The sequence below is a fragment of the Amphibalanus amphitrite genome, unplaced genomic scaffold (assembly GCF_019059575.1).
Source record: "Amphibalanus amphitrite isolate SeventyFive unplaced genomic scaffold, NRLGWU_Aamphi_draft 000690F_arrow, whole genome shotgun sequence".
NCBI lineage: Eukaryota > Metazoa > Arthropoda > Thecostraca > Balanomorpha > Balanidae > Amphibalanus > Amphibalanus amphitrite.
This window is the reverse complement of record NW_024882184.1, coordinates 17,418-38,183: the sequence shown is the minus strand read 5'-3', so window position 1 is coordinate 38,183 and position 20,766 is coordinate 17,418. Positions and strand designations below refer to the sequence as shown.

The window sequence follows — 20,766 nt, the reverse complement described above, 5'->3', positions numbered from 1 at the left end:
CCACGCAACATAGCGACAAGCGGCAAACGGCGTTGGATAGCCCCAACGGGGAACTACCTTGTGACTCAATTTCATTGACCTCGGTCAAACCGATGACGTTACAGGTCAGGTCAAAGGTCGAATTTCACCGTTTACAGGCATTTCAAGAAATGCGTTGTAAAATCGAGTAAAATGCATTTCATTGAAAATCATCGATGGGGAAATGTTCTTCAAACACATATTTTGCTATTTGAGGTCACTGATACCAGATCAGGTCACAGAGGTCAGGTCACTGAGGGTCACAAATTAAAAATATCATGTGATGCAGGATTTATGATCCATTTTATATGCCAAATACGATTATGTGGGACAGGCAGCCCTTGGGGTCAATTGAGATTATGTTTTGGTGAAGGTCAGGTCAAGGTCAGGTCAAATTAGGTCAAATTTTAAAGTTGATATTTTGCATAAAATGGTTATCGATTCGATGCAGCTCGTCACGCGGAGTTCAATGGTGGTCTCCGTTTTGCGCTACGTGGTCTAGAATTGCTAAAAATTGAGTTAAAAAATTTGACGTCACTAATTTTGAACAGTTTTTTCGCTATAACTTGGCCAAACAATGAGGTATTGATCTAAATTTTTGGTATGTATATCGAAGAGTGCAGGGACTATCACATATATTCCGTTTTTTTTTCGAAATTCGAAAAATTTTTGGAACTTTTTTGAGTTTTTCTAAAAAAATATTTTTTTTTGATTTTTGGGGGTGAAAATCCCAAAGTTTCGAAAATCCGAGATAGCAATTTTGTAGCGCTATTTCTTCTCTACACAACCACATAAAGAACTTTAAAATGGCTTGCTAACTGTTAGATTTGGTGAGCGTTTCAAGATGTCATGTTTTTTGCTCATTTTTACTCGAACATGACCTCAGTTTGACCTTCATAACTCCTGACCCGAGGTGACCTGTGACTTGAAATTTTGTGTGAAGGTGTCAAATTGATGCCCGGGAAGGTACCCAAAATTTGGCGGCGCTGCGCGCTGCCGTTTTTCGCTATTCAAGAAAAACCACAGGGGGCAAAATGCCCCCATCAGGGCGCGGGTTAATGTTTTTTCTAAATGATTTTTTTTTTTAAAGTCTGCAACAGTCCGTACCTTCGTGTTAAGAAGTCGTACATTTCATCTATCAGTTCACCACCACAAGGGCACCCACGATCTCCTTAACCCTCGTGGGCCCGGGGGGCGTTCTTCGCCCCCCCCCCCCTCCCCCTGGCGAATATTTGCGATAGCTCCCGAACGCTTAGGGATAGGAAAGCGAAACTTTCAGTACCTTTTTCTCCCATCAATTTGACATCTTCTGAAGTAACAAAATGTGGACCTTGCCCTGTTGATGACGTCACAGTGTCAATTTTTCTAGACCCCTGCAAGGCAAACTTCGGTCGGCGTCACAGACGCGAACTTCAAATATCTGCTCAAAATAGAGTTTTAGAGAAAAATACAAATTACGAGCACGGTTGTGTAGCCTTTGACCTAGATTAAAATAAACAAGTTTTGGTGACCTGAGGTCAGAGGTCAGGTCAACGACCCCGAGCTGTGATTACAATTTTTCGCAAATAACTTCGACAAAAATGGTTCTAGAGCTGCGGCAGTGGTACCATCGCATTCGCGTTGTTAGGCCGCGTCGAATGATATATATATTTTGCTTGGAAAAGGTCAAGTTTCATGTTGACCTCATGTGACCTCGAGCGACCTTTGGTTGACCTTACCACAAGAAAGGTCGTTTATGATGGATTCGTACCCGCTGATCACGAATCTGGCATCTATTTTCCTCTAAGCCTTCATTTAGAGCCTCCGGATGACAAAATTGTCTTATTTATTATTACTAATTGAATCAGTGAAATAGCCTCTAGCAAGGATACTCCTCTGTGACCTTGACCTTTGAGCAACCTTGTATCGTAAGATGAACCACAAATAGGGGCTAGATAGGCCTCAAAACATTTCAACATTTTGGAACCTAGCCCGCGCCCTGCCGCCGTTTTTGGTACACCTTATCATACATCAATTCTACACATGTTGTGTAAATTTCAGAACAAGGTCATTCAAGGTCAGGTCACCAGGTCACTTGAAGTGACCTCACCTCATAAAAAGTGTCAATGTCTGCCATTGCTACACCGAGTGACCGATCGCTTTGAAACTTTCAGCGATTGATAAGGGTAACAGTATCTATAAAAATTATGTCTCAGAAATTTGATATCGGTGACCTAAGGTCAGGTCAATTTTGCGACCTCCCCATTATAACCCTCGCCCGTATAGGGGGGGGGGGGGGGTCGAACGGACCCCCCCATGGTTTTTCGCGAATAACTCGCGTAAAAAGCGGCCGATCGCAACGAAACTTTCAGTACCCTCGCGTTGATCAATTTTACACCCACCCTGAAAATTTCATGACCCTGACCCCAATGACCTTTGACCTGTGACCTACTTTTCGAGACCATGTTTGGCCGGAATCGCGATTCGGCGTATGTCGGCTCGCATTAGCCGCGCGTTTGCAGTCTTTTCGTGGTTTCAAGCGTTCAAACATGTGATATGATGTTGCCCCCATGCATTAGGGTGGGTGTCAAGGTCATCTGAAGGTCAGGTCAGGTCATTGACCTTTGGTGACCTCGGTTCACTTTTTCGAGTTTTACATGTTTCTAGGCCAGTTTTTTTAGCTGAATTCGAATTTAGTAACCATATGAACGTTTACGAAGTAGTTTTGGTACCTTCGTAACATGTTAGGAAGCTGTCAGAGGCGGTTGACACCTACTAGGAATACCCGGCAGGACCCCTACTGGTTGACCTGACCTGACCTGACCCGACCTGGACTAAATGCATAAAGACATCATCTGTGATCAAAACTAACATGATATTCGTGATCGGCGCCCCGAAAACCCCCATAGCAGCCACACTTTACGACGTTTTAACAGGTCCCGATTTTCCCGACTTTTGGGTCATTGACCTGACCTGCAAGGTCAACCAATGACCTAGGACCTTAAAATTAGGTATCATCGGCTTCCTCTCGTGACGGGCAACACGCTTGTTTTTTCCGCGAAGCTCTAGCTCGATCAGGGGCGAAACGGCAAGGGGGGGGGGTCCAACGGACCCCCCCCCTTATACGTTCGCGGCTGGAAAAACACCAATACGGGCGAGGGATAAGTCAATGGGAGAAAATTGAAATGCGCCTCTTTTGGACGAATGACATTATAAACACTCCCAAACACTGAATTACAAGTGGTTTAAACACACTGAGCATGAAAATGGTGTCCGTGACCCCATTTTATGCCCCTGAGGTCATCTCAGGTCACGAATGGTGTCTAACAGTTTTTCGCAAATAACTTTTGATAGAGGCATGCTAGAGCGGTGAAAACGCCTTAGATATGTTCAGCTCGACGATACGGATCGACTGATATGCAACATGACCTTTTCCGGTCAGGTCATGACCTTGACCTGAGCTCAAATTTTCAAGTTGACCTTTCAAGGTCAAGTTCATTCGATGCGTCTTGACGAGAGGAACACGATGCCGGTAAAAGTAAGCACTTACAAGGCTTGGGTCAAAAATTATTGCAGAAAAACTGTTTCCGAAAAAATCGGCTATTTTTGCAGTTTTTTCCCCCTGCAGGCAAAACCGTTGACGTTAGGTCAAATCTGAGAGAATTACTCAGAAATGGCGTTAATAGGGCTATCGAATGCGCTTTTCCGCGGCGCTTTAGCTCTATTGGTTCCCGAGTTATGCGTTGGCTTCTTGGAAATTGTCGACATTCGACCTGGAAATCGGCGAAATTTTGCCTTCAATGACCTCTGGTGACCTGACCTTTGACCTGACCAAAAGATTGACCGAAGTGATTTCCTCATTATTTTTTACGTTCTTTCGAACGCCGCCTTCCGCGTATCGCTACGTGGCCCAGGAGCCGAGTTAGAAGGGGGTGTTCAAACACCCTTCCTCCCCCCCCCCCCCCAGCAGGGCGTGGAAATCCAGGACCCCCAGCCGGACGCGGGCTGGGGGTTATATGCATGATTCATAAAATGAATCATGCATATAAAAGTGCAAATGAGGCACGAGGGGGTAATAATAAATATCAGCGTAATGATGGGAAATTAAGAAAACACATAAAAAATAAACACAATAAAAGTAAAGTAAAACAAAACAAAACAAAAGTGAGATGCCCCGCCCAGCCGGCGCGGTGCCGGGGGCCAGCGCCATCGGGGCGGCAGTCGGCCACGCGCACTCAATGGTTAGCGCTTAGCACCGGCGGCTAGCGCACACCCGGTGTGTTATCGGCCGTGAGCCGCTCCAAAACGGCTGCAGTAACTGGTCGATATAGTTAGTAAGCAGATGCAGAGATGCAGGTGGATTGATGACCGGCAAGCTTTTGTGTTTTACGAGGGTGAAGGGTCCTGGTCGGCTACTAAGTGGTGAGCGGATTTTATCAGATGAGGTTCACTATGACCTTTGTCCGGGTCCTGGTACCCTGACGCACTCTTGGAGAGCCGAATCACAGCAAAACTCTATACACGACTGTATGTATACGGCTTACGCTTTTCTGAAAACGCCTGCGCTTGGCCTTCTACGGGCCCGGCCGGCCGGCCGGCCGGCCTTGATTGGCGATCCACCAGTGACGTCACCGGTAGTGTTAAACTGATTGGCGAATAATACATGGGAAAAACCGGGACGACATCCCCCTGCATACATCAAGGATAGTCCAATACTTGGTAGAAGGAATGAAGCTATCCTACAAAAATTACCGCATGTAAATCGGTCAAGTGGTTGCTGAGATATAAGTCTCGCAAAAGCGTCCGCACGGCCGGCCGGCCGCATGACGCTGATTGGCGGCATACTTTGCTGACTTCGATTGTGACCATTATTTTGTTGTGCTTCAAACTTAGGTATCGTTGATTTGTTGCATTGCGTTTTTAGCGTACGACTTGTCAAGTCAACAGACAACGCTATTTTCTGACAAACAAAGCTTATATAACTAGGATAGTTCATTTTTATTTGTAACAAAGCATGAAATCATAGAAAGCTAATCACCGCATGGAGCCCATGAAGAAAGGACCCAACAGATGTTCAGACATTGTTCATTGTTCTTCCATTTCCTTGTCTTTCGTCTAAAGGTGCATTTTGTATGTAGACAGCCTTCGTTAGGCAGTGCATGAATGTCAGGGCGGCATACAAATAACCAACCGCATTTGAGACAAGTGACGCCGTGGCTTAGGCCACACATTTCTCGGAACTTCTGACACAGTAGCATTCACGAATTGGAAAAACCAGTTTGAAATTAGGTATAAAACGGAGAAGTGATGACTGCAATGAGCAGTTGATCCGAAATTATTCCAGCGTGAGCACCCTCTACGATCAGGTGAGCTAACTTTTCTTTAAGAACTCAAGACCTGTATGGATAGCCACACATCCTCGCCATGTTCCTCTCTGTCCTAACCTTCTCTTCTGCATCATTTTGGTATTACATCACTGTCTGTCCGTAGAAACCAACACGACCTGCTCTTCCTGAGGAATATCCTGGCCGGTAAAATCCGTTCTTCTAACCTCCTTGGTAGATTTCCGCTCCATGTGCCGCCGCGATCAACCCGCTCACAGCGGCTCTTCGCCGAGCTTTCCTGGCGCGTGCGGACCGTCGGGGATGGTTTTCTGCGCCGACTACCGAAGGCCATGAACGTGTTTTTAACTAGAAGTCCCGCTGATGTTTTTAGCGATAGTTTTTACACTTTCAGAGGACACGTTTTAAACTATGTGAAAGGGCTGGAAGCGGCGTGATCGCATCCGCTGTGCTTTTAGTGTTTCTTGTTTACTAGGCTTTTTAGGCTATTATTTATTTATTTACATCTCCTGTGTTTATAACTCTACGTGTTTTTATCTCCAGTGTGTGTGTGTGTGTGTGTGTGTAGGTGAATGTGTGTGTTGTGTGTGTGGGTGGGTGCTGTTTTACTGTCCCTTTGACTTCGCCTTTTAAGTGGACTTATTGTCTGTTGGCGATTTTAAATATACAAATACAAATACAAATACGAATTGTTATGATGACATTCAATCCAACGTAATTGAAAGCTGAAAATGAAATGACTTATATTTTGTGTATTGAGCTGCATAATTTGTAGATCCATCACGCATATCGATGGATTAAATAAAATCAGTTTTTATATAAAAAAAAAATATTCAGGTATGCTGTCTCAAAGCTAACAGAAATGGCTGTAGCATTGCAACTGTCGCCAGCTACCAGCATATTTTTTTCTCTTTGCAATAGCTACTCGAGCAACCGTATCCGAGATGCTACGCAAAAAGGTAAATAAATATTCTGACTATCGAGCATCCGTTTCCAGATCCAGTCATGAAGGCAGTCTTTGTTCTCGCGTGCCTGTTGGTGGCCGTCACTGCCAAGCCTGAGCCGCTGGGATTTGGAGCAGGACTTGGACTTGCTGCTGGAGGTGCCAGCTCGGGAGGGTTCCAGGCCCAGAGGGGTGGCCTCTTTGGTTCTGGAGGTTTCCAGGGAGCTAACAGCCATGCTGGGGTGAGTATTTCCACCCGTTTTTTTAGTAAATACATCCCTGAAATATGACTTAAGTGTCATAAAGGTCTTTCTGGGAATGCTTAATAACTGCCTAGATTTTTCTTAAACTGCTAACTGGTTTTCCTTAAACTGCTGCACAAAGACTTCCAAATATTTATTTGGAAGCCTTTGTGGAATTGTTCAAGAAGTAGGTACAGAATGCATCTTATCAGATATTTCAGTACTCATTGTGGTTGGTAATGTCATCGGTTAACTGTTTTCATTGTGCTACCCTCGCCGTTACATTCATTTCAATGATGGTTGCACATCTTGAGAGTTTTTGGTATTATCAGTTTCAAATTTTAATGAAAGATATTCAATAAAGACTAGACGCATGCATAGGCATCGATACCAACCCCTGAACAATTTTCATGCTGCTAAAGCAAGGCTGCTATCACAGCCTCAGACTTGTGCTTAATATTCCGCTCATCTTTAACCCCAATTATGACCACGCGCGGTTCCGTTTCAGGGCTTCGCTGGTCTGGGCGGCGCCTCTCTGAACTCTGCTGGCAGTCATCTGGGGCAGGGTACTGGTCTACTCGGAGGTCGCCAGTTCGCTAACACCGGCGCCCTCAGCCATCAGTTCGGACGCTAGAGGTCATCAGGTCATCAGTTTGGACGCTAGAGGTCGTCAGGTCATCAGTTTGGACGCTAGAGGTCGTCAGTCTACCAGTTTGGACTTCTGAGGGCGTCAGTTCACCACCAACGGCGTTTTCGGTCATCAGTTGAGAAGCTAACGCGGTGATTTTATAGATGGATTTCAGCTCGATGCGTATCGGTCTTCGATAAAGGCGCTACATTTTTTTTTTTTTTAAATGTTTTAGGGGTTGCAACAGAATGGCATTTGCATGTGGCGCTAGTTTTGTGAAACAATAAATTGGCACCAGCTGAGATACGGAATAATAGTGTTTCCTTGTGATGTGTTGTATATAGGTGCTGCCGCACATTTATTTCCATGGACAATTCAAAAGCACGTTCGGTAAACATAGGGGAAGTTGGGGGAACGCCGAAGACTTTTTTTGTGACGCCCGTAGCACGCAAGGTAGACAACATAAGCTATTCTTGTTGGCGTCATTCGAGAGGCCAGTCTTTTGCCTTTCAAACATACCAGGCGCATTTGATGAATTCGCATACCCTTAAGCGCACAAACTAAAAATATCAAAGAAGTGACTTTTTCGGCGTTGCCCCGGACTGCGGGGAAAGCCGAAAATGGGAGAAATGATTTACGGGGAATGCCGACATTGATGTTTTGCCAGTTTATCTCAAACTTTATCCAGAATTCATCAAAGCTGACACGCGTTTTAAGAGCTTGAGGACGCGGTGCACACTGGAAGTTATAATTGTGTGATATAATAAGAAAATGCCAGGTAAATTATTCCTTATAGGTAACAGGCCGTTGTATCGGTTGAAAGTGTAATTTGTGTGACTAAAAATACGCGTTGCTATTCTACAGCAGTAAAGTCCACGTAGCGTGCTTTTAACACGTGTGTAATCGCACGTTTTCGGCATTACCCCAGCCAGCCATACTTTCATTTGCAGGCCCATAACTTTTCAACGTGCTGTATAAATTTCAAATAGGCAGCACACTTATGCAAAGACATGCTAAAGATTACTTGACCGAATTGGCCAGACAAACGGTAGCATAATGAGTAAGAAATGCAGCTTCAAAGGCGCATGTAGTACAAGGGAAACGTACCTTGAAAACGCTCTTGGCGCCCTCACAGTCGAAGTATTCCCAATGACGACTCGTAACAAACATGCGATAATTGTAGTCACTTAAGCTTCAGAGCATCACTGACAGGTGGCATCCATGTTTTACGGTTTTCGAAATATCTCGAATTTCGGCTTTGCCCCAACTCCGGCATTGCCCCAACTTCCCCTACTATCTGTCATCAAAGGGGTTCAGTTTTGTTAGCTTTCCGGAGCAGACAGACGAGCAAAGATGGAAGGTAAATGTTATTGAGAACTCTGAAACCACCAAGTCATTGGTGCTGTAAGGCCTAGTGCACCAATACAGTAAAAATTTGTACAAAGCTGAGCTGGACGCTTGCATCATTATTCTTCAAATTTTATTAGATGTTCTTTTGTGACCTGGTGACCTGACCTCAATTCACTTTGAACTGAAGCTTTCGGGACTAAAAAACATCGCCATTACGAGAAGTTTTACGTGATTTATGGAAAACCTGGAAGGGGTCCATCAACGGAAGGGGTGCATCCCCATCAAATTTTCCCTTCTTTTGAAACCTGACAACTATTTTCACATATATTTGTACAATAGAAATATCGCAGAGCAATAGAAACGTGTCAGTAGGCACACTGGTCGCTAGAAATAAGACCAGGCGCCATGCAACATAACACACAACCAATAGTCACTCGATAACACACAGCACGACAGGAACACCGCAAGTTCATGGATTCTTCCACGCCAATCTCGGACAGGGCAAACGTCCAGCATCCACCATCAACACGTTCATTTGTCATCGTTCCTTGCTGTTCACCAGTCGGTATTTATTCGTCACGTCCAGCATCCTTGGTTAGCGTCCGAACGTGTTACTGAAGGCGTTGGTGCTGCCGATTTGACGTCCTGCTCCAAAGCCCAGGCCCTGGCCCGCGAAGTTGCTGGCGCCGGTCAAGGAGCCTCCCAGACCGGACCCGAATCCCTGAAATAGAAATCACTCAGTTAACCCGCGCCCCAGTGGCGGTCTCCGCCAACTTCGCCCTAGTGGGGGGGGGGGGGGGGGCATATGTTACCACCCACCTCTAACTCAAAAACTAAGAGGGCTAGAAAGACGCGGTAAAAAGCAGTCGATAGCTCTTGATGCGTACGTTTGAAAGTATTTAGGTCATTTTTCATCTTAGAGCAATATTAGGGTCACCAGAGGTCATCAAAGTTCAAAATTTGCGAATTGTCATTATATTTTTCAGAAAACATGTCATTATCTCAGGAACTGTGATAGCTAGAAAAACGCTGGGAAAAGCAATCGATAGCTTTTGAACTCTTCTTTTGATAAGGTCATCATCAAAAATGACCTCAGGTCAACGGTTTAGCCTACAGAGGGCAAAAACTCCAAAAATAGCTGTTTTTAAGAAAAGTGTTTTTCGACAATAACTTTTGACTAAAAAAGCTAGGTCATTTCTAATGCCAGAATCGTGTTTCTCTCGCCGAGACGCGTCGAATGAACTATAATTTGACCTTGAAAGGTCAACTTCAAAATTTGACCTCAGGTCAAGGTCATGACCTGACCGGAAAAGGTCATGTTGCATATCAGTTGATGCGTCTCGGCAAGACAAACACAATGAGGCCAACCCCAGCGTTCTATCTCTTTCCAATCGAGAGTTATTGGCAAAAAACTGTTAGTAGCCTCAAATGACCTCGGATGACCTTTCAAGAGGCTATCAGCAAAAAAGACACCTTGGTCGTCACGGGTGGTCCAAATCATTGTTATCCTGAAATATTTGGACTGTTCCTATGCGTACACACGGATCTAGAGGCATTTTCGTTTTTCTCCATTGACTTATAATGGAAAGGTCATGCCACTGACCTGACCTTAGGTCACGCATATAAAAAATCCGAGATATACAAATTGTAGGCACCCATAACATCATGTAATCCACCAAGTTTGAAACCTCTCTGACAAACACTGCAGGCTGGACATGATTGCAAACTTTTTTAGGTTTGGTCAGTTAACTTGACCTAGTGACCTGACCTGACATGACCTGGGGTCAAAAATTTCACACATTGTCCAAAATTGATGTACCAAAAGCTACCCCAAGCGGCGCGGCGCTACGCGCCGCGGTTTTTTATTTATACGAAAAAAAACCGACAGGGTGGTAACATATGCCCCCCCCCCCCCACTGGGGCGAAGGTTAATACGCGATTAGGCTATTTTGGGGGATGTAAATGCATATGCATGTGCTTAGTGAAGTTGCTGCATGTATATTGTGTAGGTAAGTGGTGTCAATCGGTTACCGAAAATTTCGGTTACCGAAAATATATGCTGACCGATTTGGTAATCGGTCGGTCAGGCCCCCCAAAAATCGGACACTTTCGGTCACCCTGCCAGTGAAACCATTTTCAAAAAGAGAAAGTATTCCATTTTTGCCTACCTAGTTAAAATGAAATTTATTGGGATGTTAATGATAGTTGCAAAATTTCCCCCAAATGTCAAATGCCACATTTTGGCAACTTCATTAGCCATCCCACCCAGCAGGCAGCAGCCACCCATTGTCCAACCACAACTACAAGCAGGCTGATTTTGACTCAGTTGGCCCCACAAGTACACACAATTTTGAAACTCTATTCCAGTCTGTTATCACCTGTAATCAAAGAAGTATTGACTGCAAAAATCATTATACAGTCATCAAAATGCAAGGACAAAAATAACTTGAATTACTGAAATGTGTTTCTGAAGACTGGAAGCTAGCACTTAGCACTTAGCAGTGATCACATTTACATTTCACAGGTGTTCTACTATTCCACATTCTCCCATATTGCAGGTATTTGCAGGTGCAGATACTTTCATATGGCAGGTACAGGGACCCGCAGTTGCTACTGTACAAATATATTACCAATTTAGAATTGTGCTATTATTTGCTAAGTGCTGGCCATTGGAGAAAGGAAATGTAGCGCAAAGTATGGAGGAATAACACATGTTTGCTCCTAAGACGTACGTTTTGTATAATTCCTCTTACCGCAACAGATATCCTTCCAAAACTACAATCGTGCTATTTTTCCGTGCCGGTTGCCTCCCCAGAGCCCGTCCTTGGTATCGCCTATAGCTTCCGTTCCCGCTACGTGAATGAAAGTCACGTGACTACTACACGTTTGCGCTCAGTACTAACACACCTAGCCCGAGGGCCGGTCCGTAGCGGGGAGGGGTAGAACGCCAGAGCTCCAGCGCAGCGGAGGTGGTGGTGGCCCGTATCATAAAGAGGCAACCGTAAGCAGAACTACAATTGCCGCAGTATGAGATTATGATAAAGTTTTCTTTAAATGTATTGATTGACAAGAAAGTGAAATGCTTATCAGATATAATAAAACGGTATCCAAGGCCTTGGAAGAACTATAAAACATATTCAACAGCGTATAAATTTCTGATACAGGCCATGACCTTTCACCTTGCCTCCGGGGAGGACCGCTCAGGAATCCACATACCGAACAAATCGAGGCCTCGCAGCGCGGCGGCAGAGGAGGTGGATAAACAATCGCTAGATCTTTTGGTTACTTATGTTTCCAGAAGAAAGGGGGGTGGAGGGTGAGGGCTGTTTTCAACCCATTCACCAATCCTTTCTTATTAACTTATAGCTTACCGAAAAAATGCAACACAATGGTGGCCGTCACGAGATGTAGCGAATAGTTAGTGCCTCAGCCACACCGGTTTTGAGTTAACTTTAAGCATTGGAATTCAGGCCAGTGATCCTGAAACATTATTTTATTTTTGTCGTGCATAAGCTGGGATGACGTGGGCCAAGTTAATTGCGAAGAAACGGTTTTAGTTTCAAATCAGAACATTTCTGAGGCTAGTCGCACCAAATAGTATAAGCATTGACGTGCTATGAAGAGGATGGAATTAATTCGACACAAGAAGTCAAAAAGTGGCATCGTTAGTCATCCTGCATACCTATAAATCGATTCGTCACCTCGATTCGAGCTCAATAGTTCTTTTCGCGGATGATCGGTTTCGTTTTTTTTTTTTGGGGGGGGGGCAGTTTGAGCCGCCAACCACCCTCCCCTGCAGTCCCCCCAACAACAATTGTTGACAAATACTGTGATGGCCTAAAATGCCCTCAACTGTGTTACGTATTTGGGGCTATCAACTTTGATTTGTTAAAGTTATTTGTCTATTCATTATAAAAGCTGTCAAATTTTCCGTATCATTAAACTTTTATTGAGTTTGTATTTCACCCTTATCTAAAATGAACAATTTTATCACTGGCTTCTTTTATTAATGGATGGTCGCATGAATGAACGAATGAATAGCTCTACATCATTTGAGCATCAGCTGAAATCAATCCTAAAATTTAATCTACCAGTCTGCAACGAAAAGGTTTAAAAACCAGTGCAAGTTAGGTGCAGTTTCTAATCTATGCCGTTTTTTATTAAGTGTCTCATAGCTCCTTAATCTTGAGCCGCTTCTCTCCCGATTCATTTTATCTGGTGCTTACATTGTTCAAGAAGTTATAGTATTCGAGCTCGTTGGTCTTAAAAACTGCTATCGAAGTAAATTAAAGTGTTTCGGGCTTCGGCACTCAAAAACCAATCGAAATTTTACCCTCACCCATTTAGGCATTTCTTTTCAGCGTCTTACATGTAGCGAGGGGCGTAGAAACCCTCAGCCATTCGGCCCTTGATAAAAAGAGCCAGAGCTTCGCTGAAAAAGCAAAAAAAAAAGAGCAAACTGCTCGTGACGAGAGAAATCCGATGATTTTAGGGTCCTGGTCATCACTGACGAGCGAAAGCCAATTATTTTTATGTCCTGGTCAATGTTGAGATCCTAGGTCATTGGTTGACCTCCCAGATTAGGTTAATAACCCAAAGGCACGGAACATTGGGTCCTGCTAGAATTTCTACAAGTGAAGTTTGCTGGGATTTGGCTTGCTTCTGACTCCGAATTTGCACTTGCTTTGATCAAAGATGATGTATCAAATCATTTGGGGTAGGACGGGTCGCGCCAGATCACCCATTAGGCGTTCTGCCGGCTATCCAAAGAATGTTAACTACAGCCTTGCAACATATTGCATAGGCACTATAACTGATGCCTAAGTATGCCTAGTTTTCAAATGCTAGAATGGGTGCTAAATTTCAAACCAACACTTCCTAAAAACCACAGTAAAAAGGTGTACATTTAAGGAAGTTAACCGAGATCATTTCAAGTAAATGGCCTTAAAAGGGACTATCCCACCTTCTAAAATGTTGTTAAAACCAGTTAAATTGTGCCCGACTTTATAGATTGGATGACCAGGAACACGGTTCTGGCATTTATTTTTCATTAAACATCTATAGGCTTCCCATATTTCCAAACACAAACTTTCAAATATGTGACGTCACAGCCCAAAATTACCTCCTTCCCCAGGCCACATTACTGTCATAAAGCTGATTCTTTTTACTCTGTAGGCACCACAACAAAGTTCAGACCAAGTTTTAAGCGATTTTTCAACGAACAAACCCATTTAAATCAGAATGACTAAACGAGGTGACGTCACACTAACGGTCGCTCCATGTTGAAGATAGGGCCTTGCACAAGGCCCATTTTCAAATGAAGGGAACGAATTTCTTCAACACCAAGAGGCCGCGGGGGTTGCAACCTAGATAGATAGTGGTTTCTGAACCTCGCCGCAAACTTGGCTATCTCAACTCAAACCCCATGTTAAAGGTGGGATAGTCCCTTTAACCTGAGTTTCACGTGACCTTGGCACCCACAACAATCAATGAGACAAACATTAGATAGTAAATTTCACATGTTGTCACGTCCTTAATCACGAAACGACTATGGAAACACAGAAGATTGCGCTGACTTTTGATTGCTTTTCTGGCCTGACATGATCTAGAAAAAATAATCACAGGTTAAAAGTAATTTGGTCCCGGGATTTAAAGTTATCGGAGAAGATGCAACAATGATAACGGCTATTTAATTTTCCGGGAAGTTGTAAAATTGATTAACTCTAGGGCACCAAAGAATCGTCGCAATCCTTCGCTTTGCCGCGATTTATTGGTGAAAAACAGGGGGCGCGGTCTACTTACCTCTACTTATATGTGTGGTGAGGGTTAATATTCATTTTATCTGTGTTGATGAATGTGCAACAATTTCTACATGAACTGAGACCAGTCCATATGAGTATGCTTTTCTCACGGACAATGACAATATAAAAACAATGCGAATAAAACCCAACGTTTCGGACAACAACGTGCCTTCGTCAGTGGAGAAAATAAATGTAGGTTTAACATCGATGAGAACTATATGCGGCACCGTCTCGGTATGGCCAGCCGGGTTGCCGATAAAATACACAAATGTTTATAAGCTCCCATGATGTGCTTAAAAAACTGCTGAAAATATATCTTATAAAGATAACTTCTTCATCGATTTAATCGAAAGAAAACATGTATGCCTAGTTACTTATTTCTTGCCACTGACGGAGGCACTTTTTTGTACGAAACGTCTGGTTATATTCGTATTGTTATTGTATTGTCATTCCATGTGAGAAAAAAGGATAACTCTTCAGTTGGTAACCATAAGAGCGAAACGGCTTAATGTAACACAATTCACTGTGTATACGAAACCTATAATTCCCTAAAATATAATCCTATTTACGCCTTTTAAAAAGATACAGCTTATACAGCTTAGGCATACAACTTTTTCTGCATTAAGATAATATTCATTTACCTCCACAGAATATGGTAAATTAGTGCTACTGAAGTTCGCTTTCGAAGCGTCTCCTCCAGGCATTCCACAGCTCTCGTGCCATTTTGGATCACGGAACATGGCTGGGCGCGGGACAGGTCGTCTGTGAGCTTGGACGGACCACGTGACCACCTCCTCCCCTTCCCCTCACTCCCGTCCCCTTCCCCAGCAGGGCGTCCGATTTAACCACGCCCCAGGCAGTCGGCTCGGTCCGACCCTCACTGGTCGAGCCACGGTGCCGCCTGAGTTTGTGCCGGGTGCAAAACTGGAGCAGTAACTAGCGCCGGAACTAGTAATCAGCACGACCATCGTCAGATGGCAGGAGTGAATGGAATAAGCGGTTCCAGGTTTCAGAAGGAATGGGGCAGGAAAAAGCGCTGAAAACAATGTTTTGCTGATATAGCCATAAAAAGATAACTGAATTAGGAGAGCAGCACATCAGTTTAAAGCCCTACATATGGTGGTTTTAATAAGCACACAATCATTTCCCAATTCGCCTACAACGGTGTCACAGGCCAAGAATACGCTGAAATACTAGTGTGTACAGAAGCAACTGCGGGTCCCTGTACCAACCAAATGTTTGAAATCTAGATGACCACAACATAAAAACATAGGAATCTCGACAAAAACTACAGATTCGGCCCATGTCCAATTTCTGGAATCTTCCACATTCCAAACACAAGGAAGGATTTCGAAACAGATGCGCCATAACAGAGACCTTAAACCAGCTGATTAAGTTGCTGCAAAAAAAGTTTTGGATTGTTACATGCTGCCTCGTGAATTATTTTTTTGAAGTAATTGATCCAACACAATATTTAATTCTAATGAAATCAACATTGTGAGTTTAATTCACTACATGAAAATTAATTTCCCTCCAATAATTCGACCAAAATTGCATATAAGTAAATATTACGTCATCATCATACATCCTTTCGTTAGGGAAGAGAGAATCTTAAAAGTCAATCCTTGGTTCTTCTATTACCTTTGCGCCACTTCGTACTAATTTTGTCTGCATATTTTGTTTTCTTGTAAAGATAAAAAAACAAGAGATAAGACAAAGTGCCCGTTTAATGAATTTTCATTTCATTTTTGGGACAAAATTCAAGCTCAGAGCTACCTAATACCTCAGGGCCTCGGCTAAGGAATTTTGACTGGTGGGCCACTTGGGCAGCGACATGGACTGACCCTCGTAGCCATAGCCCCCCCCCCCCCCAATTTTCGATTGCTCCCCAGATTTCGGCCACTTTATTCTGCAAAAAACGTCAGGATGGCATTAAAAAAAATTAGAAAAAACGGGGCTCGACCCCCCCCCCCCCGACTCTTCAGAGAGGAGAGAGTATAAGGGACCCACAACTCTCTCAGTGGTGGTACTCCGGCGGTGCACATGAAATCGCAAAGTATGCACAAAATATTGACGCAGATTACAAAACTTTGGACGATAACTTACGGCCGGTCGGATGTTAAAAATCAGCGAGCCCTGAGTGGATCGCTCGCCGACTATAACGGAGATTCGGAAGCGGTCGGACGGAATCGGGCGTTGTCGGGTGGATCGGGAGGAATTGTGAGCAGCACGAGTGCAACTTTATATATAAAGTGGGTTGTAGCAGGAACCCCAAAAGGGGGTTATAGCAGCAACCCCAACATCTCTGAAAATGATTCGCATGGAAAAGAATCGACTCAAAAGCCCAAGCGCACTGCGCAACCCTAATATTTTTTAAAAAAGTTATGTACACTTCTGGTGAACAGTGTCCCAAACTTCAGATTTCTCTTGGGTGTATGAGTGGAAAATTCTAGCCACCCAAAATGTGAGAGTGGAAAATTATCCATTCTTATTCTTGAGTGTCATCTTCAGCCCAAATCAGAAATTTTTGGAACGCTGACTGTGAACGGTTCGAAATTCGTCCGACTGGTCAAATGTGTGACTGGAAGCATCATACCGGTCGTGAAGACGCATAATATCGCTTGCAGACTTCAATCGGCTGGAAGTCGCCGAAACTACCTCTAGTTTGACTCTGGCTTATATCGTGTCTATCGGCGAGCCGTCTACTCTGAGATCGCTCGCAGGCTTATCCCCGACCGTCTGAACTGGTCTGTTCTTTATTCGTAGTTTTTCTTGTAACCAACTGGTCTGCGGCAGATGCTTATGTGACTGCAACCACTCGATCGATCGGAAAGCTTGCAAGAACTCTCGCAGACCTCGATTGGTTGGAAGCCGCCGACACTATCTGTAATTGACAGAGGCAGACGTCTATCACGATTATTGCATAAAATTTCAAGCCTCGGTCACACTTCACCGGATCGGACCAACGGACGAGAAACGGACGAGAACTGTCAGGGTCCGGTGATGTCCGTTTGTTTCCGTTGGACGTCCGTTTGTCTGTCGAAATCAAAGTAAAAATCATACAGCACAGACGTAGGTGGTGGATTTTTTTTAAGTTGCGGGTACTATAGTCCACTTTTTACCCAAAGGGGATATTGCAAACAATAGGTTGAAGTTTTTCACAAGAATATGTTTCACCGATGGGTACTTAACAGCCTGAAAATGTACGATAAGATCTGCTAATTCAATTTGAAATGTGAAAATGTGAAAACTTAGATTATTTTTCGGAAAATTACTGGTTGGCCAAATCTTGGAGGCTGGTGGGCCATTTCGGGTCACTGGTGGGCCATTTGGCCCACCAGTTAACATGTTAGCCGAGGCCCTGTAATACCTGCCTTTTCAGCTGGATTTTCAGTGTCAAATTCTTTGTAGAGTATCTCAGACCACATCTCAAGACTCAAGGCAAGTTTCCAAGCAGTTTTGATGTGTTTTTTGGTGTGTTGATTCCGCCTTTTCTCCTAGGGAATGTTGTCATGAACATAGGTACCTTTTACCAACCATTTGACTTACTAATTGATCGTGCTTTTGCAACATGAATGAGCATTCTTCCTTACATAGACCACAGTAGATTCTTGACAATTCTAATTAACCAAAGCTGTGAAATGCTGAGGAGTGAGGTCCATGTGTTGCTACCCTCAGCGATGTAACTTCTACCACAAAATGTATTTTGCAGTGGCTAAGAATTGACTGAACTTGGACTGAAATGCCATTTCCCATTATTTTCCATCAGAATTTACCAAATATTTTAATTTTGGGGTAGAGTAATAGCAAATGGAATTTCGGTCAAATTTCGGTCAAATTTTGGCTTGGGATTTATCGGTCGGTATTCGGTCGGAAATTTTTTCCCAAATTTTGGTTTCGGTCGGTATCGGTCAGACATTTTTTGGAAAATGACATCACTGGTATAGGTGACGGGAGTGGTGCCTCGATGTAAGCACCGAGTGCTTTTGCACCTCCCTGCATAGACTTGTTTTGTTCGCAGTACATGATGAGGATGAGGATGATGATATCAGGTGATATATTCTTAGACCGATAAGCCAAAGATCAGTACAACCTACCTCCTAAGTGCCTCTGAAAGACCTGTGGCACTTGGAAAGAAATTATACGGCACTTAGAGGTATTTTGAATATTATTAAACATAGGCGCGGGAGCCGGGGGGGCAGTGGGGGCAGCTTGCCCCCCCCCCCCCCAACTCTGGGGCCGTGGGGGCGGTGCCCCCACAGCTTTGAGACGGAATACCACACTTTTTTGCAAATGTTTTCTTTTTTTGTTGAAAAAGCCGAGGGGTGAAAAATAAGTGGCCTAAAACCGGTGAGAAAACTAGATTTGGGGGTACCCTAGGTTAATCTCTATTATGGTGTGCCCCCCCAGTCGGAAAGTAGTTCCCGCGCCCCTGTTATTAAATACTATCTTATTGAATCTTGGGCTGTTGTGCTGATATTATAGCGATATCACTATATTAACCCGCGCCCGGCTGGGGGTCCTGGATTTCCACGCCCTGCTGGGGGGGGGGTGTTTGAACACCCCCCTTGTAACTCGGCTCCTGGGACACGTAGCGATACGCGGAAGGCGGCGTTCGAAAGAACGTAAAAAATTATGACGAAATCACTTCGGTCAATTTTTTGGTCAGGTCAAAGGTCAGGTCACCAGAGGTCATTGAAGGTAAAATTTCGCCGATTTCCAGGTCGAATGTCGAAAATTTCCAAGAAGCCAACGCATAACTCGGGAACCAATAGAGCTACAGCGCCGCGGAAAAGCGCATTCGATAGCCCTATTAACGCCCTTTCTGGATAATTCTCTCAGATTTGACCTAACGTCAATGGTTTTGCCTGCAGGGGGCAAAAACTGCAGAAATAGCCGATTTTTTCGGAAACAGTTTTTCTGCAATAACTTTTGACCCAAGCCTTGTACGAGCTTACTTTTACCGGCATTGTGTTCCTCTCGTGAAGACGCATCGAATGAACTATAACTTGACCTTGAAAGGTCAACTTGAAAATTTGACCTCAGGTCAAGGTCATGACCTGACCGGAAAGGGTCATGTTGCATATCAGTCGATCCGTATCGTCGAGCTGAACACATCTAAGGCGTTTTCATCGCTCTAGCATGCCTCTATCAAAAGTTATTTGCGAAAAACTGTTAGATACCATTCGTGACCTAAGATGACCTCAGGGCATAAACAAGGGTCACGGACACCATTTTCATGTTCAGTGTGTCTAAACCACTTGTAATTCGGTGTTTGGGAGTGTTTATAATGTCTTTCATCCAAAAGAGGCGCATTTCAATTTTCTCCCATTGACTTATAATGGGGAGGTCGCAAAATTGACCTGACCTTAGGTCATCGATATCAAAATTCTGAGATATACATTTTGTACATGCTATTGCTCTTAGCAATCGCTGAAAGTTTCAAAGCGATCGGTCATTCGGTGTAGCTATGACAGACATTGAAACTTTTTATGAGGTGAGGTCACTTCAAGTGACCTGGTGACCTGACCTTGAATGACCTTGGTCTGAAATTTTCACAACATATGTAGAATTGATGTATGATAAGGTGTACCAAAAACGGCGGCGCTCCGCGCCGCCGTTTTTGAGATATTCGCGAAAAACCACAAGGGGGGTGTTCAAACACCCCCCAGCAGGGCGCGGGTTAACCTGTGTTTCTGACCGAAAACATTCAGCCAAAATATAAACCTACTTGTTTTTTTCCCTGTTTCCCAGCGGGCGCAATTTACGATAAACTACCGTTTCCACATAAAGGTGTTTTCTATACATCGGTAAAAGATGAGCTCCGACGTTTGCTCCTCCCCTGACTCTACAGTACTCCCCTGACTCTGTAGTTACAGAGTAGTTACAGCTCCTCCCCTGAGTCTGTAGTTAACCACAGCAACCCGGACACACATATACCATAATATGCATAATAAAGATGGTAAATATATATGTATCTCGGACCAAACTTATTCGCTCCCCTGTCCGTCTTACCCCAGAGCTGGCGAAACTGGTCTGCCGTCCTGCGCTGCCCAGAAAGCCGGTCTGCTGCGACTGGAAAGAGCCAGCATTACTGAAACCAGTGCCCAATCCAAACTGGGGCCTGGCAGTGACGACCACCAGCAGGCAGGCGAGAACGACGGCGGTCTTCATGATGGAGTCTGAAAACAAAGAAGATGCGTTAGAAAGGTTATTTGCGAAGTGTTTTCAGTTATTAAATCTTTTTATTTATAAACTACATTAAGTTGGCAGAATTGATAGGTATTTGAGGAAAGTACGATGTTTGTTAAACAGTGATATCTCCCATGCATATTTTTCTGTCATTATAATGTAAGATCATGCATTTTACGAAAAGCGTTTGAGGCACATGGCACACCATACACCTATGTCACAGACTGACCTTAGTGTTGTTTCACTGTACAGTGTACACACCGATGACACT

The 20,766-nt window shown here is 44.0% G+C and overlaps 2 protein-coding genes across 2 annotated transcripts in view; one reads left to right on the top strand and one right to left on the bottom strand.

The window, feature by feature from the left end:
- Positions 1-7,454, top strand: part of LOC122364657 (glycine-rich cell wall structural protein 1-like) — a 32,758-nt gene extending 25,304 nt beyond the window's left edge. Inside the window, exons 2-3 of the mRNA XM_043335264.1 lie at positions 6,337-6,524; positions 7,033-7,454. Of these exons, the coding sequence (XP_043191199.1) occupies positions 6,345-6,524; positions 7,033-7,158 (306 nt within the window). The 5' untranslated portion in view covers positions 6,337-6,344 and the 3' untranslated portion in view covers positions 7,159-7,454. The remainder of the gene's footprint in view (positions 1-6,336; positions 6,525-7,032) is intronic.
- A 1,643-nt stretch (positions 7,455-9,097) lies between these two features.
- Positions 9,098-20,477, bottom strand: LOC122364653 (keratin, type I cytoskeletal 9-like). The gene is made up of 2 exons (XM_043335260.1): positions 20,319-20,477; positions 9,098-9,223 (listed from the first exon to the last, which is right to left on the bottom strand). The coding sequence occupies exons 1-2, from the start codon at positions 20,475-20,477 to the stop codon at positions 9,098-9,100; spliced, it is 285 nt and encodes a 94-aa protein (XP_043191195.1).
- Positions 20,478-20,766: the final 289 nt, after the last annotated feature.